General features: G+C 44.5%; 1 protein-coding gene and 1 non-coding gene across 2 annotated transcripts in view; both read left to right on the forward strand.

Moving 5' to 3' along the window:
- VPS41 (VPS41 subunit of HOPS complex) overlaps positions 1-23,506 on the forward strand; it is a 449,214-nt gene that overhangs the window by 272,586 nt on the left and 153,122 nt on the right. Inside the window, exons 13-15 of the mRNA XM_030203975.1 lie at positions 15,034-15,149; positions 17,276-17,332; positions 19,117-19,178. Coding sequence (XP_030059835.1) covers positions 15,034-15,149; positions 17,276-17,332; positions 19,117-19,178 — 235 coding nt within the window. The remainder of the gene's footprint in view (positions 1-15,033; positions 15,150-17,275; positions 17,333-19,116; positions 19,179-23,506) is intronic.
- Positions 795-929, forward strand: LOC115460824. Its single transcript, XR_003940600.1, has one exon. It is a non-coding gene; the product is annotated as a U4 spliceosomal RNA (small nuclear RNA).

Below are 23,506 nucleotides of genomic sequence, written 5' to 3' on the forward strand. Positions count from 1 at the left end.
AATTTGTTCTAATGCATATGCTGAAAAATCTTTTACTCCCAATGCAATAAACTGATGACATGCACATTACAGTGTTAACAAGTCAAGAAAGCTGTATAACATGTCTCATGGAATTCTTCCAACCCCTCTGCAGGTATGTGCATGTGTGTGGTGGTGGTGGGAGTATTGCACATCATGTTTGTGTATTATGGTACGAGTGTATGTGTTTATGATCAGGAGAGGAAATGAAAAGGGAAGGCAGTTTGAAAGGTGCAATTCCTTAATTACAATGCCACAGTGAATCAGTGTATGTATCCCTCAACTGTTGGCGCTGCTTCTCTCATAAAAATGTATTTGCATGATTTGGGCCAGATTCATTTATCTTGTTTTCCCACTAGATGCAGAAACGTCACTTCTACAGCACATAAACTTTGTGCAGATCACCTCCTCCCTTCCTGTTACTAGAGCTGTCTTCCAGTACTCCACCCCCACTGCCTTTCTGGATCCTACCTTTAGTTTCTGTTACCAGTTACAATGAAAGCAGGGAAGGCAGGATCACTAACAAGTGTGTGTGTGTGTTTGGGGGGGGGAGGAGGACTAGGGAACAGGTAGAGATTTTAAAGTCAGAAAAACTGCCCAGATATTTTACCTTCCGTACTCTAATGTAAAATTCCTGACTTCTGCTAAAAAGCAGACAGTTGACAATCTAATCTCCCGAGTCCTGAGCATATTTCACACAGTTCCCCTAAACATGTGAACGTAAAGTACGTGCAGAGTTTGCTAATAGCTTAATCTGGCCCTGTCCACAGCAACAGAGCTTTGCGCAATGGCATTATAGCCAATGAGGTCTCATCGAAGCATGACAATTGCTAGTTGAAAATGTTTCCCAATATTCCACCATAATGACTTGAAAAATGTTACATGGTAATACATATAGGACTAGATTCTGTAAATGGCACCCAAATTTGAGTGCTGAAAAAATGTTGACTACTATGCTATAAACGATGCTCAGAGTTGAGCACCATTTATAGAACTACTATAATGAACAACTAGGTTCTGACTACAAAGACATGAAAAAGTTTTACAAGCTACTGGATAAATTAGTAGACACAAAACCAGTGTCCTCAACAAAATCAGGAATCCCAACAGCAGATGATCTTGCTAACTACTTCAAAGGCAAAATTGTCAATCTATGCAAAAATATATCACAGGACTACACCAACATTGATACCTTCCTTAATGAGCTAGACCCATGCTCAGAAGAATACCCAGCCAACCGAACTTGGACAAATTTTGCCCGGATCACCCAAGACACAATAACACTAGCAACCAATAAGATCTCTACAGCCTACTGTCAATTGGACCCCTGCCCTAATTATCTAATGACCCCCCCCCCCCCCCCACTCGATTCATCACTGAACTTACCTCCCACCTCAACTTCTTGTTCCAGCATGGCATATTCACCAAAGACAAAGGTAATATTCTACTCACACCATTACCAAAAGACACCAAAAAGAAAACTAACGACATCACCAACTACCGACCTGTGGCATCCATCCCACTTACAACCAAACTGATGGAAAACATTGTAGCTAAACAACTTACTGAATACATCGACAATTTCTCAATCCTTCATGAATCACAGTCGGGCTTCAGATCTCTCCACAGTATGGAAACCGTCCTGGTAACTCTCCTAGCCAAGTTCAAAAAAGAAATCACATTAGGTAAAAACATACTCCTCTTGCAATTCGACTTGTCAAGCGCATTTGATATGGTTGACCACTATATGCTATTAAGAATACTCGACACTCTCATGGATCTTCCTCCACCCCCATCCCGCTCTCTGTTGGAGTTCCCCAGGGATCTGTCCTTGGACCCCTTCTTTTTTCAATCTACACCTCTTCCCTGGGCTCACTGATCTCATCTCATGGTTTCCAGTATCATCTTTACGCTGATGACACCCAGCTATATCTCTCCACACCAGACATCACCGCGGAGACCCAGGCCAAGGTATCGGCCTGCTTATCCGACATTGCTGCATGGATGTCCAACCGCCACCTGAAACTGAACATGTCCAAGACCGAGCTTATCGTCTTTCCACCAAAACCCACTTCTCCTCTTCCTCCACTCTCTATCTCAGTTGATGGCACCCTCATCCTCCCCGTTTCATCTGCCCGCAACCTCGGAGTCATCTTCGACTCCTCCCTCTCCTTCTCTGCACATATCCAGCAGATAGCCAAGACCTGTCGCTTCTTTCTCTTTAACATCAGCAAAATTCACCCTTTCCTCTCTGAGCACACCACCCGTACTCTCGTCCACGCTCTCATTACCTCTCGCCTTGACTACTGCAACCTACTCCTTACTGGCCTCCCACTTAGCCATCCATCCCCCCTTCAATCTATTCAGAACTCTGCTGCACGTCTTATATTCCGCCTGAACCGATATACTCATATCATCCCTCTTCTCAGGTCACTTCACTGGCTTCCAATCAGATACCGCATACAGTTCAAGCTTCTCCTTCTTACCTACAAATGCACTCAGTCTGCAGCCCCTCATTACCTCTCTTCCCTCATTTCCCCTTACGTTCCCGCCCGTAACCTCCGCTCACAGGACAAATCCCTCCTCTCAGTACCCTTCTCCACCACTGCCAACTCCAGGCTCTGCTCATTCTGCCTCGCCTCACCCTATGCTTGGAATAAACTTCCTGAGCCCTTACGCCAAGCCTCCTCCCTACCCATCTTCAAATCCTTGCTCAAAGCCCACCTCTTCAATGTTGCTTTCGGCACCTAACCTTTATACCTTTCAGGAAATCTAGACTGCCCCTATTTGACTGACTGTACATTTGTCCTTTAGATTGTAAGCTCCTTTGAGCAGGGACTGTCCTATGTTAAATTGTACAGCGCTGCATAACCCTAGTAGCGCTTTAGAAATGTCAAGTAGTAGTAGTAGTAGTAGGAGGGAATATAATCAAATAGATCAAGGGTTTCCTAACCACGAGATCTTATCAAATAAAAAGCAAACTCAAACATACCACCATCATGGAGTACCGATTGCGGAGTACCCCAGGGTTCACCTCTCTCACCCATATTATTTAATCTGATGATGATCCCCCTTGCTCATGACCTATACAAGCATAATCTTAATCCTTTTCTGTATGCAGATGATGTCACCATTTACATACCGTTCAACTGTAATCCAAGAGAAATCATTGTTGCAATAAAGACTAGTTTAAGCTTAATGGATGTCTGTTAATCGGCATTCAAACTCAACAAGAAAAACTCACTGCCTTATTCTCTCTTCTCACCACAAAACAAACCTCCCTTCATCCATAAAAACCCTGGAACATACTCTCCCAATATCGGACAAACAGAAGATCCTTGGAATTACTATTGACACTAACCTAACCCTGGAGAGCCAAGCCTCTGCCACCACAAAAAAAATGTTCTATGCAATGTGGAAACTCAAATGGATCTAACAATTCTTCCCAAGGGAAACTTTCCGTAACATAATTCAAACAATGATACTATCACATGTTGACTACTGTAACGCCGTATATTGGGGATGCAAAGACCAGTTCTTAAGGAAACTCCAGGCCGCACAGAACACGGCAATTAGACTCGTTTTCGGAAAGACAAGATTCGAATGTGCTAAACCCCTACGTGAAATACTGCACTGGCTACCAATCAAGGAACAAATTTTGCACTCTGGTCCACAAAATAATCCATGGTCTGGCCCCAACCTACATGACTGAACTTATCGACTTACCAACTAGAAACATCATCGAATCATCAAGAACGTTTCTAAACCTGCATTACCCAAACTGTAAAGGACTAAAATACAAATCAGCATATGCATCCAGTTTTTCCTACATTTGCACCCAGCTCTGGAACGCTTTACCTAGAAACATTAGAACTGTGAACACCCATCTAAAATTTTGAAAAGACCTCAAGACTCACCTCTTCCAGAAAGCCTACCCAGCAGACCCCGAACTCATTCATGAACAATACCTCACATCTTTCGATCTAAGAAATGAACATTACCCCTTCCACATAATCCTATCACTTCAAACTGTACAAATTTTACCACTCTAGTTATAATTAAGTGTACTTCTACCCTTATCCTACTCTGTATTGCTCACTAGAAGCTATAGTCCCATCCCCGGAGACTTATCAGCCTCATTGGGATTACTTCTCTCTATATGCTACTGTATATTCATCGCAGAGTTGTATTCTTTTTTCCGGAACTTTATCAGCTTCCTTGCACCTACTGTTACTCTATTTTCCACTCTGTATATATTCCCAGAGTTGGTACTCTCCTCTCCGGAACCTGTAAGCCATATTGAGCCTACTGCTATGCTGGAAAATGTGGGATACAAATTTAATAAATAAATAGATAAACATTATATAGCACTGGGATTCATACCCAACTTTAGGCGTAAGTGTTTACACCAACTAAAACCTGGTGTAAATCCTCACATGTAAATTAAGCGTGGATCTACCAAATTCTATAATACTGCTTACATCTTTAGTGAATACCCTTGACCCGCCCATGCTTCTCCCATGGGCTTTAAAAGATTTATGCACACATCTTAATAGAATACTGCTTAGTAAGATGCGTGTGTAAACCTAAATTGTTGCCAGTTAACACCAGTAATTGATTGGCTCATTACTCAATTAAATTGCATGTGCAATTTTGAGCGCCATGTATAGAATCCAGGGTATAGCAACCAATAGGAAAACTGTATGATACTTGAAGTAGTTCTCAGCATAGAGAATTAACAAAGAAAATGAAATAAAGGGATTTAAAAAAATATTAGCATTCCCTGTGTGTGCATCTGTGGATTCTGCATGTGTTGGTGTGTGTGTGAATACCTCATTTGTGTTTTACGTGCTGAGTATGTGTCTATGGAGGAGGTAGCTAGGGTTGGGGGGGCACTTATTGGGTGGCAAGTTTGAGGGGAAGGAGGTTGTCACAAAATGCCTAGCCTCCCGTCTGGGTCTACCCCGTGGCCACTTAGTGGGTCTATCCCCAGCACACCTCAGGTCTGCCTGCACCTGCCGCTTGTGCTCTACACTAGCACCCTCCTCCCACTGACTGGATCACAACTGCCTCTGGGCGAGTCTCCCACTCTCAAATTATCTCCAGAGATTTCTAGGTTACTGGGGTCACATTCCCAGTGGTCTCACAGTTCCCAGAAAGCACACACAGACCCAACATACAAACCACCAGGATTATTTATCAGTCCAGACAGGCAGAGGCAATAAACAATTGTTTATTATCTTAAAAATGTATTGAACAATGAACAAAAAATGTGCAATCAGCAAACAATGGCGGGTACCTGAAATATGGATCAATTATAACACTAACTAAACATTTATTTACTTCCTAAAAAGTACCTGGGAACATCAGAAAATATACTGTTCACAGATTATCAAATGTAACTGATCACATTGCCTTAGCAAAGAGCTCCTGCTCTCTTTTCTTCCTGGCTAAGACTGGAGGCAAAACCAGTGCACTCTAAATGAAAATGAGCTCCTGGGCCAATCAGAGCGTAGTCAACAAGATTTCAAAAATATACTGCTGGTTGCTTTCTGCTTGTTTTAAACTAAAGAAAAGAACATTCAGTTCTCTGTAACAGTTTTACAGCAAAGAAATACCACCTGATGGCCAAATAGGAGAAATACACTTAAGGACATAATTAAGACAGGAAAGTATCCAATACGTTTTACAGGCTTAAAATACACTGTTTCTTCACAGGGATAATTTGGACTATGTATGATTGTAGGGGATTAGTTTTGGATTTGATGCAATTTGTGGAGTGTTAGGGCAAATTGCAACAACGTCTAAGTCTGCCTCTAACATCAGAGCTTGCAGGTCATGAACTTTGTTGCTTAGACTGCGAGCATTTGTGGTCATCACTTTCCATATACATCCTCTGTTCTGCAGTTAACTGAGAGGAGCTCCCGAATCGGGCGATCGTCCGGCCCGAACCAGCCCTCTGGGCTGTAGGGATCACGATCCGGAGAGGCTCCCGAGTAAACCACAATCGGGAGATAGAAAGGGGCGAGCTGTAGCGGTATTTTCACGGCTTCGGGCAGCCACCCTAACCACTGCACCTACCCGATCGCGGACCACGTGGTGGACAAGGAGTAGGACAAGGAGAAACCCAGCCGCATTGCTACAAACACCTTGGCCGCCGGGCCGCGGGAGTGGGCAGCGGAGAAAGAACCAGACAACCGGATACGTGGAGCGATCGGGCAGGGAAGCTAAGCGGTAGGACCTGATCGGGCAGGGGGGCGGAGAGGCGAGAGGCTGGTGGTGCGGGCCTGCGGGGCGAGAGGTGGTGAGCAGTGGAAACGGGGTGATGGACGGCGGGACCGCGCGGCCATGTGGCGGCTGGTCGTCCCTCGTTTCCGCTTCCTAGTAACCGGAGTAGCGTGGGCCGGGTGGTTGAGGTGGGGCGAGGCAGCGGGTAATCAGCTCCTGGAAGTGCTGCTCCTCAGTTGCAGCTTTGGGAGCCAGGAGACCTGGGGCAGCTGACCCCTTGGCCCTGGTGTGGATCCTTCTGTGAGGAGCATGGGGAGCCAGGTGACCTGGGGCAGCTAATCCCTAGGCCCTGGTGTTGATCCTCTCCCTCAGACCCATTCTCAGGTCTTCGTAATCCCTGCTGACTCTGTCCTTGCCCTGCCGCCAGCTTGCTCTGGTTCTTCGGCTCCGGCCTGTTCCAGTTCCGCTGTTCTGCTCTCTTCTGCTTCAGCTTCGCTTAATCCGTCTTTTCCGGCCTGTTCCGGTCCTGCTGCTCCGCTGTCTACTGTCTACTGCTCCAACCCATTCCCAGCTCATCTGTTCCAGCCTGCTCCTGACCTTCTGTCCAGCCTGTCACAGTCTGTTCCAGCTTGTTCCATCTTGTACCAGTCCGTCTGTACCAGCTTGTTCCAGTCCGTCTGTTCCAGCGTGTCCCAGCCCTGCTGCTCCGCTGTCTTCTGCTCCAACTTGTTCCAGCTTGTTCCAGTCCGTCTGTTCCAGCATGTCCCAGCCCTGCTGCTCCGCTGTCTTCTGCTCCAACTTGTTCCAGTCCATCTGTACCAGCTTGTTCCAGTCCATCTGTTCCAGCTTGCTCCAGCCTGTGCCACCCGTTCCACTATTCCAGCCTGTTCCTGTTCGTCTGTTCCAGACTGTTCCAGACCATCTATTCCAGCCTGTTCCCGTCCGTCTGTTCCAGCTTGTTCCCGTCTGTCTGTTCCAGCTTGCTCCAGTCAGTCTGTTCCAGCTTCTCCCTGCCTGCTCCAGCAATCTGCTCCAGCTTGTTCCAGTCTGCCTGATCCAGCTTTTCCCTACTTGTTCCAGCAATCTGCTCCAGCTCCCATCGCATCCACCCCAGCCTAGCCGCATGCCTGCCTGCCTACCAGAAACCAACCTGCATGCTGTCAGTCCATCAATTTGCTTGCTGATCTAACTGCTGACCCACCTGCCTACCAGCTCACCTGTCACCCGCCTCCCTGACCATGGCCCCTTTACACATTCTCTTCGTCGCCCTGGCCCTTCCTAATCTTTTCTCCCTTTCCCCTCCGCTATCCACCGCAGGTATTCATTGCCCATCCATGTCCTCTCCCGTCCTACTCACTACTGCACTACCCTACCCACCCCCGCCCCTAACCACCTCACCATCTCTCCTATCCCCCCCTCCCTCCTAGCTCTCAACCTTCAACACTTCCTTCCTGCCATTAGCCCATCCCCATTCCTACTAAGCTCATCCCGTCTTCGTCGCCTTCGTCGCCCTACCTCCCCCCCCCCCCCCCCTCCGCTCTCTCTTGCTCCTTCTCCTACTATCCGCCGGTGACATCAATCCTAATCCAGGCCCCCCTCAGATGCCCTCATCTTATCCATGCAAACGCTTCTGAGATATCTCCAATCTCATCTCTGTTCCCCTCCTTCCCCCTTCTTCCCTCCCCTTCTCATGCGCCCTTTGGAATGCCCACTCCGTGTGCAACAAACTTTCCTTCACCCACGATCTCTTCATCTCCCGCTCCCTTCATCTGCTTGCCCTAACTGAAACCTGGCTCACCCCCGATGACTCGGCCTCAGTCGCGGCCCTATGCCACGGAGGTTATCTTTTCTCCCACACTCCCCGCCCAGTTGGCCGCGGAGGAGGTGTCGGGTTATTACTCTCACCCGCCTGTAGTTTTCAACCCCTCCTCCTTCCGCAATCTCACTGCTTCTCATCCTTTGAAGTTCACTCCATCCGTCTATTCCACCCGCTGCCACTCAGAGTTACAGTCATTTACCGCCCCCCTGATAAATCTCTCTCTTCCTTCCTTACTGACTTTGATGCCTGGCTTTCTGATTTCCTTGATCCCTCATCTCCGTCCCTCATTCTCGGAGACTTTAATATACACGCTGATGACCCATCCAACTCTCATGTTTCTCAGTTCTTCACTCTAACATCCTCCTTCAACCTCCAGCTGTGCTGTACCACCCCTACTCACCGAAATGGCCATTGTCTTGACCTCGTCCTCTCCTTTTCCGGCTCAACTTCCAATTTCCACACCTCAGTTCTTCCTCTCTCTGATCATCTCCTTCACCCCCCTCAGCCCCGCCCAACATTAACCACTACTTCCAGGAATCTCCAGGCCATTGACCCTCCCACCTTATCCTCTAGTATTCCTAATCTCCTCCCCTCCATCATGTCCTCCGAGTCTGTCGACGAAGCGGTCTCCGCTTACAATGCAACTCTCGCCTCTGCTCTGGACACCCTCGCACCATCCATCTCCCATCCCACAAGGCACACTAATCCCCAGCCCTGGTTGACCCCTTGCATCCGTTACCTTCGCTCCTGCGCCCGATCTGCTGAACGCCTCTGGAGGAAATCTCGCACCTATTCAGATTTCCTTCATTACAAATTCATACTATCCTCCTTCCAGTCCTCCCTATTCCTTGCCAAACAGGACTACTACACCCAATTGACCAATTCTCTCAGCTGCAACCCTCGTCGTCTGTTCGCCACCCTTAACTCCCTCCTCAAAGTACCCTCCGCTCCCACCCCCCCTCACTCTCTCCTCAATCACTGGCCGACTACTTCCGCGACAAGGTGCAAAAGATCAACCTTGAATTCACTACCAAGCTACCTCCTCCTCTTCTCTCTTCAACCCTCTCCATCAACCAACCAACCAACTCTTTCTCCTTCTTTCCTGTTATCTCCAAGGAGGAAACTGTCCGCCTTCTTTCCTCCTCGAAATGCACAACTTGTTCCTCTGATCCCATCCCCACCAACTTACTTAACACCATCTCTCATACTGTCACCCCCTCCATCTGTCATATCCTCAACCTCTCTCTCTCCACTGCAACTGTCCCTGACACCTTCAAGCACGCCGTAGTCACACCTCTCCTCAAAAAACCATCACTTGACCCTACCTGTCCCTCCAACTACCGCCCCATCTCCCTCCTACCCTTCCTCTCCAGACTACTTGAGCGCGCCGTTCACAGCCGCTGCCTTGATTTCCTCTCCTCTCAGGCCATCCTCAATCCACTTCAATCCGGTTTTCGCCCTCTACACTCGACAGAAACAGCAATCTCTAAAGTCTGTAATGACCTGTTCCTTGCCAAATCGAGAGGCCACTACTCCATCATTATCCTCCTTGATCTATCCGCCGTGTTTGACACTGTCAATCATGATTTACTTCTTGCCACACTGTCCTCATTTGGGTTCCAGGGCTCTGTCCTCTCCTGGTTTTCCTCCTATCTCTCTCACCGCACCTTCAGAGTACACTCTCATGGTTCTTCCTCCACCCCCATCCCGCTCTCTGTAGGAGTTCCCCAGGGATCTGTCCTTGGACCCCTTCTTTTTTCAATCTACACCTTTTCCCTGGGCTCACTGATCTCATCTCATGGTTTCCACTATCATCTTTATGCTGATGACACCCAGTTGTATCTCTCCACACCAGACATCACCGTGGAGACCCAGACCAAGGTATCGGCCTGCTTGTCCGACATTGCTGCATGGATGTCCAACCGCCACCTGAAACTGAACATGTCCAAGACCGAGCTTATCGTCTTTCCACCAAAGCCCACCTCTCCCCTTCCTCCTCTCTCAATCTCAGTTGATAACCCCCTGATCCTCCCCGTCTCATTTGCCCGCAACCTCGGAGTCATCTTCGACTCCTCCCTCTCATTCTCAGCGCATATCCAGCAGACAGCCAAGACCTGTCGCTTCTTCCTCTTTAACATCAGCAAAAGTCGCCCTTTCTTATCTGAGCACACCACCCGAACTCTCATCCACGCCCTCATTACCTCTCGCCTTGACTACTGCAACCTTCTCCTCACTGGCCTCCCACTTAGCCATCTATCCCCCCTTCAATCCATTCAGAACTCTGCTGCACGTCTTATATTCCGCCTGAACCGATATACTCATATCACCCCTCTCCTCAGGTCGCTTCACTGGCTTCCGATCAGATACCGCATACAGTTCAAGCTTCTTCTTCTCACCTACAAATGCACTCAGTCTGCAGCCCCTCAGTACCTCTCCACCCTCATCTCCCCTTACTTTCCCGCCTGAAACCTCCGCTCACAGGACAAATCCCTCTTCTCAGTACCCTTCTCCACCACCGCCAACTCCAGGCTCCGACCATTCTGCCTCACCTCACCCTATGCGTGGAATCAACTTCCTGAGGCCCTACGCCAAGCCCCCTCCCTACCCATCTTCAAATCCTTGCTCAAAGCCCACCTCTTCAATGTTGCCTTCGGCACCTAACCTGATACCTCTTAAGGAACCTAGACTGCCCCAATTTAACTGCCACTACTTGATTGTCTGTACATTTGTCCATTAGATTGTAAGCTCTCAGATCAGGGACTGTCCTTCTATGTTATATTGTACAGCGCTGCGTAACCCTAGTAGCGCTTTAGAAATGTCAAATAGTAGTAGTAGTAGTAGTACATTTCAGTGGCATTTTTGTCTTCTGTTTAGTTTTTTGTTTAGTCTCACTTTCTGCTGTGTTGATAAGAAGTGATTTACTAAGATTGTTGTTTTCATTGCTTTCTTTTCTAGTGTCACATCTTGTTTTTAGCTTTAGCTGGGGGTGATCATTTGAAGTGACCTGACTCCATATGCCACCCCTGCCATCTAGTTTAAATGCCTACAAGTATATTGTCTAAATTTCTCCCCAAGGACTTTTTTCCTGCCACAATGAGATGCAGCCTATCGTTAAATTATAGTCTTTTGTTTTTCTATTGTCAAATATGAGCACTCTCCCAACATATCTTAGAGCATCTGAATACTCAGCTGAAGGATTTCTCAGTAGAGGGGTTGCAATTCAGTTGGCCTGTTACACTATCAACAGCCTAAGCCAGTAGAAGCCCTATTCTTACTTTACCCCAATACACAAGGAATATTACAACAATTGTTTTTCTCAAGAATTAAAAAACTTTCCATAATCGAGTACACCTAAAAGGGGCAACTACTTTCTTTTTATACCTTATGTGAACTGCCAGACAGCGACTCCAGGCTACTTCAGATAATCTTCCCTGATGATGTGGAGGGTGAGGCCTGTAGAGCAACCGGGCACTGTAGGAAGTCAGGTCAGTGCAGGCAAACAACTAATACCAGCTAGCCTAGACGTAGGGTACAGAGAATAAGAGCAGCATCGAATGGGACCAGTACACATCCCTCATATATTCCTAAATTTATGTAAACAACACACTATCACCTCCATTTTCTTACTGGTAGTACTCTTTCCCCCCCCCCCCCCCTCCTTTGTACCTAAGTATCCTGTTAATTTTTCCCAGTGTTGTATTATTATGGCTATCAGCAGTGGCGTACCAAGGGGGGGCGGTGGGGGCAGTCCGCTCCGGGTGCACGCCGGGGGGGGGGGGGGGGGGGAAGAGTTCGTTTGTTTCCATGCTCCCTCTGCCCCGGAAAGGAAGTAACCTGTTCCGGGGCAGAGGGAGCATGGAAACGAACGAAGGTGACCGGCGCGCAGCACCCCCCCAGCGGCGTGCATCCTGGGGGGGGTTTCTTTCGCTGGGGTGGGGGTGTCCCTTCGCCTGGGGGGGTCGCACTGCACCAGGGGGGGGGCATCGGCGATCCGCCCCAGGTGTCAGCCCCCCCTAGGAACGCCACTGGCTATCAGTTTTCAGTTCAGATGAGGTGATTACTCTTACGTCCCTGTTTGGTCGTTGCCAGTTCCTTTCTTCTGATTGTTTAGTTACTAGACTACCAGGTTTTCACATCCAAGGAATATGATTTAGCATTTCTTTTCTTGAAGCACAGCTTCCAAATATCTGACTGCTGTCTGATCAGGTTAGTGGCAGGAAATACTTGTTTCTTTAAGATGCTTCTCTATGTTAGAGATGTGCGAAAAGAAGGGTTGCACTGGCTCCAGATTCGAACAATTGTGTCAATCCAGTCCTATATTTTTATCCCATTGCATGCAGGGACTTGTAGTCTTGCCTTTGTTAGGAAATGCAGTTGGAAAATCAGAGCTACATGTCCCTGCATGCAGTGGGATAAACCCAGGACTGGGTCAACCTTGTCAGGATAATCTGGAGTCAGTTGGCAACCCTAATCAAATGTACACTTTTGATATTAGCATTTTGAAAAGTAAAGCTATTGGGGTTGTATTTTCATTGTGGGAGACAGGGTCTGACTTAGCCAGCCAGATTTTGGACAGCTAAGTTAAGCACATTTTCAGTTGAAACTAGCCAACTAGATTAGTGGCTGAAAATTATCTTAAATCTAGCTGTCCAAAATCCTGGCTCACTGAATGTGTAGGCCTGGCATTGCAGTGCCTATGTTAGATATTGGGGTTAAAAATCCCCTGACTAAATCCTACCCCCCTGTACTGCCTAGATTCAGAGAAGCTAAATTTTACTATCGAAGTGGTTAAACGTAAGTACTCAGTACTGACACTTTTTCAAAGATGCCAATCTAGTATCCTAACTTTGATGTTAGGAGTCAGAAGACGGATTAATGACTCCCAGGGCTTTTTTTGAGGGGGTACTGAGTACCGGCACCTTTTCCATTGTCTGCTAAAATTGACCCATGGAACCCAAGTTTTAATGAAAGAGCTCAGGCTCTCACACCAATTCTGTCTCGTCATAGATTCTGTGACTGGTTGCAGGTGGCCTGGCTGTTATGGGGTGGGTCCCTCAGTGATTACCCCACTCCTGGAGGGTGGCCTAGCATTTGAGTACCGGCACCTTTTTTGCTAGAAAAACAACACTGATGACTCCTATGAGAATGTATTTAAGCCATATCATATCTTCTCAATAAATGTTAGGAAACTGATTTACTTAAAGAATTTCAGAACTTAGCAGAAGTCTCGGAATTATTCCAGATAATCAATACTAAAATCGATGGTGAACAAGCTTTGATTTCTCCTGTACTATAGAAGATGATCATGATTTGAGGTTTTCCCCACTTCACTATCTCTCTATATAAAACGCACCTCCAACGTTCTAATGAAGCCTCACTTTCCCAATGTTCTAAAGTGAGGCGGCACAGATCGTTTGTCTGCCCTGCCCTCGCGTCACAACATGATGACGTCGAGGGCGGAGCAATGACAACGAATCACATCGCTCACCCGCTGATTCCAAGGGAAGGGGAGGAGTAGGGAAACACACGGACACGGAGCGTGTTTCCCTACTCTTCCCCCTGCCTGAGAATCAGCTGTTAGTGCGCCGACGATTCCAAAATGGCGCCCAAACGAACGTTGAAACACGGGAAACAACCGCTTCAGATGCTGCCGGCAGACGAACAGAGCCCGCTTCCTCTAGGCAGCCTGCGCTACAACTCCCCCGCTGATTCCAAGGGAAGGGACTCTTCCCCCTGCCTGAGAATCACCTGTCAGTGCGCCAACGATTCCAAAATGGCGCCTGAAACGAGCATCTAAGCACGGGAAACAACCGCTTCAGACGCTGCCGCCAGACGAACAGAGCCCGCTTCCTCTAGGCAGCCTGCGCTACAGCTCCCTGCCGTGCTACGTCTCTTCCCACCGCGCTACGTCTCTTCCCACAGCTTTAGCCGCTTCGGAGCCCATAACCGCACTTGCACTGACAGCGAGGCGGGGGGGGGGGGGGAACGGGCGAAAACGCCTCTAAGCCACTCAGACTCACCCTGCTCATGTGGCAACGTCCAGTACAACCACTCCCCCAGGAGCCAGAAATAAAGCGGCGTACCAGCGACCCAGTCCACAGAGCTCGAGTGTGGAAACGTGCTGTTTTTTGGTTTTTGGTTTCTATTTTGAGCCAAGTCAGATGGAAAAAAAGAACGCACTGAAGACAGCACAGAACACCCTACTGGGAAGGAGGGAGAAAAGGGTAAGGCAGGAACTCGAAACTCAAGTATGCCTTCAAAGTGGCCACCACCAACCACACACCCACAGCTCAACTGGGAATCCCAGGAGTTCCCTCAAGCACAGAGCCTCAGACAGATTCAGTTCTTAGGAGCTATTCCTGCAGCCCGTAAGGGAAGGGATGATACTTTAGCTATCATAAGAGGGGGGGAGAGAGGTGGGAGGAGGGAGAGGGGGGAAGGGTATAGGAGGGAGGAAGAGGAGGGGGGGAACACACTCACACTCACTGTGTCTCACATACACACTCGCACACAGTCATTCTGAAACACACACACACTCACTCACAGAGACACAAGCACACACACAATCTCTCTCTGACACAATCGCATAGTCACTCTCTCTCTCACACAGTCACTCTCACACACACACTCACTCAAACATACACACTACGAGCAAAACCTGGCTAGCGCCCATTTCATTTGTTTCGGAAACGGGCCTTTTTTACTAGTTTGTAAATAAAAGCATTTACATTCAAGAGCAAGTTGAGCAGATATAAATACATGAACAAGCATTAGTAACTTTTGAAACTAGAGGAAGTGAAAACAAAAATAACATTCTCTTTAATATAATAGCACTAAAATGATTTCAGTTCAACTGATGTCAATGTTTTTTATTATCTCATCATGATGTCAACTAATTACACTGTTGTCTTATAGAAAGTGTAGTTTAACAAAATATATTTTGCATCTTGTGTGTTTGTATCTGACAGAGTATGCCGAAGGTGAATCTCTCTTTTACATCATCAGTCCAAGGGACATTGTTATGGCTAAAGAGCGGGACCAAGATGATCACATTGACTGGCTTTTGGAAAAGAAAAAGTATGAGGTACTGCTCATAACCTTTTATTTTAAATTAGAGAGTTAGCAGGCCGTGACTAAGATCTGAAAGGCAAGTCATGTTTCTTTGATACTGTCAATCTGAAATATTCTCCTCAGTTTTAAAATTGATGAAATGTGTATAAACTGTACAAGATTTGAAAGACCTAGTTGATGTATCCTGCAAGAATGTAATCATTATAATAATCGTACTGCCAACTACAGTGATCCTGAAATTCTCTGTGAATGGATCATTCAAACGAAAATGGGGTGAATACTGATATATAAATAATCTGGTTATTATCTCCTTATATGACATGAGACTTTATATTCTCTCCCTTGCATCAAATGTGAGAACTGCGTTCATTTTCATGGCAACCAGTACTTGATATTCTTAATATACAAATGACATCTTATTCAATTACTAGGCTGATGTTTATATGATGCCTCTTATAATACTTTACTATCTGGATTATTTTAAATGTCATCTGCGATATGTTTTAATCTATTTTCTACTGTGTCATACACATTTTGTTTTAATTCACATTTTCTCTCATATATGGGTTGACAGGGGAATGTCATTGGTTTCTCTCAGGGGGTCTTTTACTAAGCTGCAGTAGCATTTTTAGCTCGCGGTAGGAATCAGCTAGCGGTAAACGTCAAGACTCCTGGGCGTCTCGGTGTTTACCATCAGTTGATTTCTACTGTGAGTTAAAAATGCTACTGTGGCTTAGTAAAGGACCCCCTTAGTTCTTATGTTAATAATCGTGATGATGGGTATATTTAAGTTTTTAAGTTGGTGTATGCATTTACTGCTATCTCATGCATATCTAATAATGATTAGCTTTAAGGAATATGCTACCTTTTTTAAATTATTCTTTGTTATGATATGACACTGTCCTTCTGCCAGTAAACATAAAATTGGAAATTTATTTAATATACACAAATATAAATACTCTCCCTGGAAACAAATATCTTCTATTAAGAATCTGCCTGGGAAATATAAACAATATTATTGCAAAACATAAAAAAAAAATATATATATATATGTGTGTGTGTGTGTGTGTGTGTGAACGTGATGTGCTCAGAACCCAATATGTGACTTACGTAAATGTGAAAAATCACATCTGCTAGTCACTGTCATCTATCATTGCACATCATAAGAAAAATGTTAAAAAGAAGAGGTAAAAATACAGAACCTTGAGGAACCCCACAGCTTAGTGGTTGAGGAGAGGCTTTAGAGGAAGAAGTGAACACTTGATAAGTACGGTCTGAGAAAAAAAGAAGTGAACCAGGAAATAGCACCAATCCAAGTGTTACAAACTGTGACAGTAAAAGTGAGTGATTTACTAAATCAAACGCAGAAGGTAGATCTATTGAAACAGCCAAAACTATATTGTGTTTGTAAAGATGTGAATGTATTTTGCTTAAAAGTTCAGTGAGAACAGGTTCAGTACTGGCATAAGGCCTGAAGCCAGATTGATACTGCAATATTGATTCTATCCATTGTTTGAAGACTTTATATGGTTTTTCAGATTACTATTTTGGTTTCCTCACAGTATAAAAAGCTAAAACATCACAGATGTGACACTTTACAATTAAAAGGAAAGCGGTACTTCAGTATAGCTTTTAAAGATTTGACTCACAGTCAATAAGGCTTAGTTTGTGGCACTGTCTTACAGTTATCCCATGTTTTTCTTGTGAAAGGGTAACTTTTGAATGTCCTGTGCAGCCTATCAGCAAAAACCTATAAATGTTGTTAGTGTCAAAGAAAACATCATTACTACAAAGTTCCATAAAGGTACAGAAAATAATTGTTTCGCTTTTTTTTTTTTTTAAACAACTGTTTTTGGATTTATCTTAGCAGAAGAGTTTTAGCATCTTTTTTATTTAATTTTTTTTTTTTGTCCAAAGAAGGTTTGCATTGAAATCAGTCTGACAGAAATAAGAGATTTTGCAACAGGTTTGGAGTCTATTTATGTATGCATATAGAGAGAACCAAGAGGAAAGCAAAATTAGTTTTCTTTGTGGCCAGGTGCCTTTTTATTTTGAGCATGGCATTAAAAATTCTCAGTCCTCAAATAGGACTCCACTTTTTGCCAACCTAATTTTGTCTTCCCCCCCCCCCCTCCTCAGGAAGCTCTGATGGCAGCTGAAATCAGCCAGAAGACAATAAAACGGCATAAAGTTCTGGTAAGTGTGTAAATTGAAAAAATAGTGCTCATGCGGTGATTCATTTTAATGACTGTGCACTAATAGCAACATTAGCTCATGGCCATTAATAGAAAATAGTAAAAATGGCTTTAGCGCATGGAGAAAAACCTGTGTAAGGTTGTGCTAAGGCCACTTTTTACCACAGCTTAGTAAAAGGATTCCTGTGTGCTCTGGCCAGACTTTGCCTATGTGTGTGCCCGCTTTCAAAGTACAACTCTTCAATAGTATAGGACCAAAGGGGCATTGAGCTTGTCAGTCTTGATGGCTGACCAGTGTTCAATGATACTCAACTAGTCAAGTAGTTTTCCTATGGAAATTTTCTTACAAGGGCAAATTACTGCATAAACAGCTCCAGCCATGGTACGCTTTAGAGATCGGGTATCTTGGAATCCCAGGATATTGCACACCATATCATTTAGATGCCATACCTTCATATTGGTTAGTTCTCTAAAGTGAGCGCAAACGTTTACATGCCAAATATTCAATTAAATGATAAGAGTAATGGCATATATGCTTGCATATATGCACATAAATGGCCAAATTGTTCCTCAGGGCTCATCTATAAATATGCGCATATCTTACCTAGCATATATTTAACAGGTAAGGTTGAACTAGGGTGGGACTCACACATTGGCATGTAACGTATTAAAGTTAAACATGTATCTCCTGCATCTAGGTATGATTACTTATACTAGCTCTATGGCTGGCGTAAATGCTCATGCTTAAATTATAGGTGTGTATTTTACATCTACAAAGGGAAATATGGACCTACTTTCCTTGTAGTATAGGCGCCACATAGGCATCCTCATGATGCCTAAATAAAGGCATACTGTTACAGAATTGCCCTTGTAGAAGGCAATTCCATGAATGGGCACCACAGCTTAAGTGCCCACTTTTTGCGGGCTCAGAACCTATTCTGTAATACCAGTTACAAGTGTAATTTCCATTATAGAATACTACCATGTCACCATTTACGTTCCTACATTTAGGCATGCCCACTTACACCATGTCAATAGCTGGCATAAATGTGTTCACTTAAATGAGAGACATGTCCATGTTCCCTCTTCCTCAGTGAACACCCCTATGCATTTACGTGCTAAAGTTATTGAATACTGCTGAGTGCGGTACCTGTGACAGCTGCCCATGTAGTGTGCAAATGATGTTTACATTGAGGCACTAAGATGATTTTAGGGGGATAGTGCTTGAGGCAGTGGGCTGTGGCCAGCAGTGGCCTTGGTGGTGCCATGGGAATGTGGCTTGGGTGCATAGCTGTAACTTATAATCTAAGGCTGTGGCTATACTTCTTACAGAGAATTATTTTAATGAGGACTACTGTCTTTTGAGTGCTATCTTTAATGCTTGATTGCCCAGGACACAGATTCTGCCAGAGAAGCAGAAGAAATAGAGCGATATCCAGCAAGACTGTAAAAATAAATAGTTTCCACCTCCTCTGGGAGCTAAGGCTGATTTTAGAAATTGCCTAATGGGGTTCACAGATGCTACTTTGTTTGGCAGATCCTCTGCAAAGGAGTTGCTAATCTCAGATCACTGAGACACGTATTTTCAACGCACTTAGACTTACAAAGTTCCGTAGGTTTCTATGTAACTTTTTTAAGTCTAAGCACTTTGAAAATGAGCCCCTAAGAGTGTTTCGCCTCTGAGTCAGTTTTCCAGTGTTTGAAATTTTGCTTTGAAAGAAAAATGTATTCAGTAACCAATTTCAACAGATTGTCCAGATGTGTCCTTTTTTTTTTCTCTTTTAGGATATAGGCTTATCATATATTACTCATCTAGTAGAGAAAGGAGACTGTGAACTGGCTGCACGGTAAATATATTAGGATCTTGCTCTCTATATTTGTTTATACAGTTGTTTATATTATTTATTTTTATTGTTTATTGGGATTTATTAAAGGCCTTTATTAGGAGATTCACCCAAGGCCATGTATATCAGGTAGAGTTTAACATAAAATTGCAATTTTCTTAACAGCATAACAATTGTAAAATAACCAAAAATAAACTAAATACAATAAATGAGGTAAACTTGAAAACAGTAAATTGAAATCTAATAATAGAACTACCATGAAATAGTATCAAAAATATACACGTTTAACAACGCTGGAATTCAAATACCAGAGATATATTACAATGTTAGCATAATACTAATGATACACCTAATAATCATGCATTAGAACATCCAACTAACATAGATATGATGCTAAAAAGTTTCTACAATATGACTTAATATATTGAGGGACCAAGAGCAGATATATGATTGGAATAAAGATACAGAGTCAGTTGGGATAATTTGAAGGTTGGCTAAACTCAAAGCAAGTTCTTTGTATAGTTAAACAAGAGATAAGTAACTGATCTAAGTTATAGTATGTGTAGCAAGCTAGTCCAGGTGCAGAAAGAGTGTATAGTCAGTCACCCTATGTATTAAAGGCTTGGGAGAAGAGCCAGACTTTAGTCTCGAATTACATGTAGCCCCTCTGGGAGTAAATTCCAGAGCATGGGGGCTACTCCTTAGAAGGCTCGCTGGCAGGTATCACATCATACAATTACTTTTGACAAGGGTACAGATAGTGATGATCATTGAGAGGACCTTGGAGGTCTCAAAGGTGTGTAAAGTGCTAGCTTATTCTTTAAGTACTCTGGCCCATTTTGTCTGAGAACCTTGAAAATCAAACAGTTTTAAATTTAGCCCTGTAAGATACTGGTAGCCAGTGCAGCTTTCATAGGAAGGGTGTGATGTGAGTACGCCACTTACAGTCTTCTGTCAGTCATAGTGCATTCTAAATTAGCTGGAGCTGGTACAAACTCTTTTTGGTTTGGCCAGTGTAAAGGGCATGTATTACAAATGACCACATTGGATAGCTTTATCTTGGGACAGAATGATGGTTGCAGTTCGAAGTTGTGATGCCTGATGACACATATCCCTAAAACCACTCACTGTATATTTGAGGGAGTTACTTAAAGCCTGATTTCCATAGGTCATAGAAAGGGGACATGTTCAATTCCATCTCTATTTTACAAAAGTAGAGCCTTTTATAAAATACCAAGAAGAATACCAGCAAATACACAGGTATTTGCTGGCACATCTTACAGGAGCAATGATTTAAAAAAATTATAATAATATAATCATCCCGAGCTCTTCTATTCTACTTTTTTGCATAAGCCTTCCCTAGACAAGCTCGCCAATAGCACGTATAAACTGTACACTTGAATGTTACATTTTAACTTGAGTTTAACCTGGGCAGGATTTACTATTATTATTTCAAGAATTGTTATTTTGTTGTTGTCATGTATTAATTTAATGTATATGTTTTACTGTAACCTGCCCAAGTTTGGAGATGGTGTGGGATATAAATACTTTAAAATAAATAAATAACCCCTTGGCTGTAGTATATGTTGGGGGGGATATGTCCTTGCACCTGTCCCATCATCCAGACCTCAGATCCAAACTGGGAGCTGGTACTTGTATGTGTCTCTGGGCAGGTAAAATGTCAATATGGATATTGTTTTAATTTACACATGGCTTCTAATTGTAAAATGAGAAGTACACAGCTGTATTTCAGGCATGCCCAATCTATCTCCCTCCTTGCCTTATTTATATCTTGGGACCTCTATGCTAACAAATGACACATTTCTAAAATTGCTATTCACTCTTCTGTGTAAATCTAGATTTATACCTTTATGATGATTATCCTTGGAATTACTGACCCATCTAAGGGGTTCTTTTACTAATCTGTGGGAAGAAGGGTCCTGCACTAGCGGCAGGGGCTGTTTTTCCCACGCACCAGGGCCCTTTTTACCACAGCAAGTAAAAAGACTTCAGGCACACATGGCCATGCGGTAAGAGCCATGTGACAGGGATCCCTTAACCGCCAGCCATTGAGGTGGCGATAAGGGCTCCCACGCTAACCTGGCGGTAACTGGGTAGCGTGTGGCGATGCCTGATTACCGCCGCAGAAGCCATTTCGGGGGGTTTTCTTTTTCCCCTGAAATGGTGCGCGCACTGGGCAGGACTACTGCCGGCGGCCGCGTTGGGCAAGCAGTAGTCCCGGAAGAGCGACATCCATCTTGTTTCGATAATATGGGTTTCCCCGCCCCTTCACGGGGACGTCCTGCGAGGACGTCCTCAGAAAAACTTGGGCGCCCCTTTCAATTATGCCCCTCTTGGTGATCTTTTATCATTGGTTCAAAAAACCTTCTGGGTTTAATCAAATTATTTTGATTGTACAAAAAAAATCATCTTCATTTTAAATTTCACTAAAACGAGCACAAAATAGTATGCTTAATTTAACGCAGGGTATTCCAAACAAGAAATTAGATTGGACCTCTGTAACAATCTGAAAGGAACAAAACTCAAATCAATCGTTTGTCTTCACCACAGCTATTCTTTAACCTCTAATACTTGGTGCTCTTTATTGCTGAACTAAATTTCTGCGGACACCCAATACAGAAACTCGGTGTTTTCTTGAGCTTTAAAAAGATCTGTTCAATTGATGAGCTCACAGCCCCAGGCCCTATAGCCGTCAGTGATCTACTAGCAACACAGACTGACACCCAGTATCTGGAAAAATAAGGTAGTTTATTTATCTTGGCTAGTAAACACAAATACAGTACAGGTTTCTCATAATGGTTCAGGTATAATTTCTATTACCAATATCTATATTCTAGTATTCCAGCACAGGTTTGTCCAAGATCTGTGAGCAGACCAGTTTTCAGAATATACGTGAGAGAGATCTGGATGCAATGGGTGCCATAGGCATGAAAATCTTTCTCATGCATATTAGTACATAAGTATTGCCACACTGGGACAGACCAAAGGTCCATCAAGCCCAGCATCCTGTTTCCAACAGTGGCCAATCCAGGTCACAAATACCTAGCAAGATCCCAGAAAAGTTCAATACTTTTTATGCTGCTTATTCCAGAAAAAGCAGTGGATTTTCCCCAAGTCATTTTAATAATGGTCTATGGGCTTTTCCTTTAGGAAGCCGTCCAAACCTTTTTTTAAAACCCCGCTAAGCCAACTGCCTTTACCACATTCTCTGGCAACGAATTCCAGAGTTTAATTACACGTTGAGCAAAGAAATATTTTCTCTGATTCGTTTTAAATTTACTACTTTGTAGCTTCATCGCATGCCCCCTAGTCCTAGTATTTTTGGAAAGAGTAAATAAACAATTCGCATCTACCTGTTCCACTCCACTCTTTATTTTATAGACCTTTATCATATCTCCCCTCAGCCATCTTTTCTCCAAGCTGAAGAGCCCTAGCCACTTCAACCTTTCCTCATAGGGAAGTCGTCCCATCCCCTTTATCATTTTCGTTGCCCTTCTCTGAACCTTTTCTAATTAGGGATATTCTGAAGATTTGGCCTGTTTGCAGCTCTTGTGGATAAGCCTGTTCTAGATAAACACTAAGCAAAAAAGAAGCAAACCCCAGAACTACTCACACGGTTAGACAGGACATACATATAAGAAAAATAAAACACTTCTTATCTGCCCTAAGTAATGGAATTATAAACTCCTTACAGTGTTGTGTAGTGGCTCTTACTGGTTGAAACCTTGTCCCAGATGCAATTGAGATCCCTCATAAGGTGGTGATGACAGGGGCGTAGCTACGGGTGGGCCCAGGCCCACCCAATCACCGTTCAGGCCAACCCAGTTTCTCTTTATACTCCAATCGACGCGGTCTTGGTTAGGCTGCAGTGGGAGTGCACACTGCACAGCCTTTCAGGAAATCTGCCGTGGTGCAGCGCTCAGCTCAGTAGGCAGCTGGCAGCAATAACAGGGAAGAACGAGGCTTGTGCTAGGGCCTCGCAACCCAGTAAGCATGGCAGGGGGGCGCCGACAATTGATCTTCAGTGGAGAGGTTACCTTCTGTTGGTGTTCACAATTTCATAGCCATGGCTGCGTTGGTAGGCTATCTGAAGTCAGCCTCCATTGAAGGAATTTGCGAGGCTGCGACGTGGTCTTCAGTCCACACATTGGCATCTCATTACTTCCTTGAGCAGGATACCCGACGCGACAGTCGGTTTGGACAGACAGTTCTGCAGAATTTGTGTGGGGTCTAGAGTCCAACTCCACCCTCCTAGGCCGGTTTTGTTCTTATCTAGGCTGCAGTCTCACTCAGATTGTATATAGTTTGAG

This window comes from Microcaecilia unicolor, chromosome 1, assembly GCF_901765095.1.
Source record: "Microcaecilia unicolor chromosome 1, aMicUni1.1, whole genome shotgun sequence".
Lineage (NCBI taxonomy): Eukaryota > Metazoa > Chordata > Amphibia > Gymnophiona > Siphonopidae > Microcaecilia > Microcaecilia unicolor.